Source organism: Penaeus monodon, chromosome 31, assembly GCF_015228065.2.
Source record: "Penaeus monodon isolate SGIC_2016 chromosome 31, NSTDA_Pmon_1, whole genome shotgun sequence".
NCBI lineage: Eukaryota > Metazoa > Arthropoda > Malacostraca > Decapoda > Penaeidae > Penaeus > Penaeus monodon.
In genome coordinates this window covers 31195757-31196128 of record NC_051416.1, presented here as the reverse complement: position 1 = coordinate 31196128, position 372 = coordinate 31195757, and the positions used below count along the sequence as shown (strand labels likewise).

General features: G+C 30.9%; 1 protein-coding gene across 1 annotated transcript in view; it reads right to left on the bottom strand.

Moving 5' to 3' along the window:
* The window catches only part of LOC119593168 (serine/threonine-protein kinase SIK3 homolog), a gene marked incomplete in the record, with an annotated part of 91792 nt that overhangs the window by 78911 nt on the left and 12509 nt on the right, over window positions 1-372 (bottom strand). Inside the window, 1 exon segment of the mRNA XM_037942140.1 lies at window positions 44-224. Within this exon segment, the coding sequence (XP_037798068.1) occupies window positions 44-224 (181 nt within the window).

Genomic DNA, 372 nt, shown 5'->3' with positions numbered 1-372 from the left:
AACAAAACAAGTGGAGAGTTAACAGTATTTGTGTGAGACTTACCAAATAACTCCCCGTAGCTGGCATATTCTGTGACCAAGAAGATCTTGCGCTCTGTTTCCATAACTTCATAAAGGCGGATGATGTATGGGTGCCTCAGCTTCTTGAGGATCTCTATCTCCCGTAAAATTTTTCTCAGATTTTCTGCATCTATTTTTGTTTTGTCAATTATTTTAATAGCAACCTGAAAAAAAGAGAAAAATATGATAATAGCTGCAGAAAATAAATATCAAATAATCTTGCAGGAAAAAAAAAATAATAACAAAAATCTTTTTTTTAAGCTAAAATATGATATATCTATATGGATTAAAAAATATTGAGTTAAACACCTC